Below are 4,882 nucleotides of genomic sequence, written 5' to 3' on the forward strand. Positions count from 1 at the left end.
GGTGCGCCTGACCCAAGCCATGGTATTTTCAATAACCTCATATACATGCGAAACCTGGACAGTGAATAAGAAAGACCATAGAAGAATTGATCCTTTTGAGTTATGATGCTGGAAGAAAATATTAAAAGTGCCATGGGCTGCCAAAAGAACCAACAGATCTGTGTTGGAAGAAGTGCAAGCAGAGTGTTCTTTGGAGGCCAGGATGGCCAAACTTCGTCTCTCATACTTCGGACATATTGTCAGGAGGGACCAGTCACCGGAGAAAGATCACATTTGGTAAGGTGGAGGGTCAAAGAAAAAGAGGAAGACCCCCAGTGAGATGGATTGGCCACGTGGCAGCATCAATGGACTCAAGCGTGGCAACAGTAATGAGGTTGGCCCAGGATTGGGCAGTGTTTCGTTTTGCTCTGCATAAGGTCACTATGGGTGCTAACAACAACAACTTCTTGTTATAAGTTTCTGTTAAGTCAATTCCAACTGGATGCCGCCCCGTGTTACTACAGGAGTGCCGCTCGTCTGTCACCTTAACAGAAACAGACCACCAAGGCTTTCTTCCATAGCATCATTGCTAGGTTTGGACCACCAACAATTAGGTTCCCAATTAAGAGCAAACTGTTTGCGCCACCTGTAGACTTTGCATCCTGAAGTTAGACATTGCTGTTAAGTGACGTCAAGTCAGTTCTGACTCATAGTGGCTCTATTAAATAGGTATTTAATAATACTACACTAATGGAGCCTTCCTCACATTCCCTTTGATCTGAGGAGGGTTTCTGAGAAGTGGCTGGTGAGTTTGAACCACCAATCTTGCGGTACAAACGGACCTTGAAGTGGAGTGCTTATCCTATGTACCATATGAGTAAATCTGTGATTCACTCTAAGAAACACATTTTGTACAGTAAAGCATCAGGGTTAAAACCTATCCATTGTTGTTAAGTACCATCGAGTTGGGTCTGACTCACAGTGACCCTGTACAGAGTTTCCAAGGAGCAGCTGGTGAGTGTGAACCACCGACCCAGCGTTCAAACCAACCTTGGGGTCCAGTGCTTATCCTATGGCGCCACACCAGAACCTATATAGCTGTCCCTAATGCTAACTGTTGAGGTGGCTCTGAAGCATAACCACCCTGTGTAGGGTTTCCAAGGAACAACTGGTTGGTCTGAATCACCAACTTTATTGTTAACAGTCCAGTGCTTGTCCTACAGTGCCGTGTTGCCAAGTTCTCTAATTATATCCAGCACATCATTTTTGCAAAAGCTGTATTTACAGTTAGGATTTCTTTTATGTATATCATGACCCAGAGAGTTCTAGAATATCAACCAACTCCTCACATCTAAAAATAACTATGCAAAATAACAAAGTGCTTAAGATTCCGAGCATAGGCTCGGGATTCCTACTGCCAGAATCCGAACCCTGGGTCCACTTGCAGAGGTGTTCAGTGACAATTAACTGGGCACCTCACTATTCCCACTGTGTAACAGAGGTCTCATAGCGTCATTAAAGTGAGGATCACAGAGAATGTGGAGAATGTTCCATTAGCATAGTTGTTATTGTCAAACACCAATTTAATAAAAACAGAACTGCAAAGAGCTACATGTTCAGAATGATCATCACAGAATTTGACATCCTGAACAACATGTTCTCTATACATTATTTCAAGATCTCCCCTTCTCGCAGGAGTTTTAATGCATGATGGGAAATGTACCATTGTTTGACTTCGTCCTCTTTTTTCTTGAAGTTTTCGAGTTTTTTCAGGCCTTTCACTTTCTGCTGCTGTAAGGATTCTTCACTCTCCCACGTGCTATGGATGTATGACCAACCCTTCCATTTGATGAGGTACTGGACTTCACCGTCATCCTTTTCCGGGTCAAAATCACCACTGGGGTCTCCATTAGCTTCAACTGCATACACAGTAGTAGAAGCACCCGTTGCTGCAAAACGATTCAGCTACACTTAAAGAGAGTTTATCAAACCAGACCTTGAAATACTTTACAAGCAACCTTCCAAGGGTGTTCTCTTGGGATGCAACGCCAAATTACTTTTACTTAGAAAGAGCAGAAGCCCAAAACTAATAGATGGACTAGCTCAATAATTTCATATGAATTCAAATTACAAACATCATTTTTATGCTTTAATAAAGTATTCCAAAATTTGCAAGTGAAGTCAAAGAAATCCTTACATCTAAACACAGCAAAAATAGAGCAGCAAGAGCCTTTTAATTTGCTTCCTACTAACGCAGAAAATAAACTCTTTTCTCCAGGAATATTAATAAGTAAGAAAATAAAAATACCTCCCTCCTCTACCAACCCATTCAAACGTTCTCTATCAATTTTCATAACCTCAGGTGACGTTAACAGTAAAAACACGACAAAAGAAAAAGCATTAAGTATTATTTTGGTGTTAACTTCATAAAAAGTTGCTTTAAAGCACTGTTGTAAGATATCTCAATTAGATATAAAAACCCAAAAACTGTACTGCTCTTCATTTTAACAGTTTGGTACTTGTAATATGGAGATTCAGAAATAACTAACAAAAAGTGCATTTGCTTAATGTTAATGAGCAAATATCTATGCTACATTAAGGTGTTTTAAACAATAATACTTAACATTTTAAGCTGAATTATAAAATCCCAAAGACTGGACACATCCTTTAGTCCCCAACTCTGAAATATGAGGATTGGGTCACATTTCACAACAATGATGGGCATGCACTGAAACCCATCATTTTAAGAGTTGAAAACCTAGGTCATTATGATATGAAAAGAAATCTGCTTCCAAAAGACACATACCTCCTTTCTTACCCAGTCTGGAATCTAAGACCTTTTCAATAGTCTCACTATTGTCCTGCTGATCATCAAGGCCTTCTCCAGTCATTTCAATGAGGTCATCTGAGTCGGTCTCAAAGTCATCATCTTCTTTATAACTACATGAGGAATAATACCAATTAAATGAGAAATGCATTTTCAGAATTCAGCACTGCTCATTACTAACATTATTACAATAGGAAACCATATCTTTTTAAAAAAATTTAACTTTTTGTTGTGATTTGGGTGGACTGGTATCCCATTCAACCTTTCATAAACAATGCTGTGACAATCATTACAATTCCCACAAGGTGATAGAACTCTTCCTGCTTTCCTCCCTGTGTCCACCATTTCCATTTGTCCTTCTTTCCTGTCCTTTCCTGTCTGCTGAGCTCTGTTCCTAGGCCAAAGCTGCGCCTTGGTCTCGTATGGCTACTGTTCCAATAAGCATACATGTCTCCGGCATCTCAACTCTTTTACACCACTGTCTAGGAATGTTTCCTATCCGACTCCTAGCAACCCTCCCTATATTGGGTGTTCCAGGGGTGTCAGTAGTCCAGTGTTTATTTATCCTACAGCACCATGCCAGAATTCCGTATCTACTCGTAAGCTCACAAAATTATACCCAAATACCAATACATAAGCTGCACCATAGAACCCCTCAGAAATGGGAAACCATCCAAATGCCTTTCCTGAAGGCACTGTGTTAGGAGATGAAGACACTGCTCCGAAGTCAGCACTGACTGACAAGAACTTGGGGACTTCCTTGTTGTCAGGGTGACGGCTTAACTTGACCCACTGCCATGTTCTTTTCCAGATTCCCCTTACCTAAATAGCGTTCTTTTTGCAAAATGGCAGACCAGATTTCTGAATAACAAGTTACACCAAAGGAAACTTTGGAATCCCCTACACTGTGGCCCTCACACAATGGAAACTTTGGGCACAATTTACCTCACATTCTTAGCCGCTCGACGGCGAGTCTGCCTCTTAGGAGCTTCATCATCTTCATCCTCATCATCAGAAGAATCCTGTTTTTTTCTTTTGCCACGCTGAGACTTCGGTTGCTTTTTAATACGTGCTTTGGGAACTGTTCTAAAATAGGAAAAGAGAAAATGGTAGTTTTTCTCTATTATTTGGTGTTCACTTCAAATCTATGCAAGTGTTTCCTTTAGTTGCGAGGAATATGTAAGATTCACTTGGGGAATGTTAAAAATACACATTATTCCTGAATCACACATACATTAAGCTTCTCGTTCACTGTAAATTCTCTATTTGTAACAAGAGCCCAAAGAGATTCTAACGTTGTACTCCTCAGACCTCTATAGACCACTGAGGCAACAGGGCTCATCTGTCCATCAGGGCTGCCCACGGTAAAAGCACACTTAGACAGCACAGGGCTGGTGATTCCTCTTTGGAGGCCAATTTAGAAACACCGATCAAACTTGTATGTACAGCAGTTCTACTCCTAGAAACTGACTATAGCATTCACTATAGTTAGAATCAACCTGACAACAAAAGGTTTTGCTCTTGGTTTTGGTAGCCTCATTTGTAACAACAACAACAAATGCTCTCAATGTTCAACCACTGGGAATGAATTAAAAACAAATGAAATAAACTGCAAAGGTAGAAGCTGTGTAAGAAAAACAGGGGAATAATTAATCTTACGGAGTCCTGGGTTAATGTGCCAGACTGCAAAACCATTTGAACTGCAAGGTTGGCAGTTCAAGCTCACCAGCTGCTCCTCGGAAATGTTACACAGGGTTGCTATGGGTTGAAACTGACTCGACGGCACTTAACAACAACTAATCTTACATTCCAGGAACAGTGGACCCTAGGACCATCAAGAGAGAGGAGCATGAGAGGAATATGAGACCCTAACCAGAGAAGTAGCGACACCAGAGATGGAGGCAGAGATGAGGACATGGAGAGAGGGAGCAGTTGAGGACTCTAGACTCATGGAAAGATAAAGGTTGTGTGCTGGCAAACAGCAGGCAGGCTTACAGAATGTGTCCTTAGGTTGTTTAACATCTAGTGGGAGTGGTGGCTGTGTGCCGTGGAGTCAGTTCCGACACATAGTGACCC

The 4,882-nt window shown here is 41.3% G+C and overlaps 1 protein-coding gene across 2 annotated transcripts in view; it reads right to left on the reverse strand.

The window, feature by feature from the left end:
- CHD2 (chromodomain helicase DNA binding protein 2) overlaps window positions 1–4,882 on the reverse strand; it is a 148,376-nt gene that overhangs the window by 100,916 nt on the left and 42,578 nt on the right. For both annotated transcript variants that reach the window (XM_006867108.1, XM_006867109.1), the window contains 3 exons: window positions 3,752–3,892; window positions 2,786–2,919; window positions 1,703–1,928 (listed from right to left, as the gene is read on the reverse strand). In XM_006867108.1, the coding sequence (XP_006867170.1) occupies window positions 1,703–1,928; window positions 2,786–2,919; window positions 3,752–3,892 (501 nt within the window). The remainder of the gene's footprint in view (window positions 1–1,702; window positions 1,929–2,785; window positions 2,920–3,751; window positions 3,893–4,882) is intronic.

The sequence above is a fragment of the Chrysochloris asiatica genome, unplaced genomic scaffold, assembly GCF_000296735.1.
Source record: "Chrysochloris asiatica unplaced genomic scaffold, ChrAsi1.0 scaffold00101, whole genome shotgun sequence".
NCBI classification, from domain to species: Eukaryota; Metazoa; Chordata; class Mammalia; order Afrosoricida; family Chrysochloridae; genus Chrysochloris; species Chrysochloris asiatica.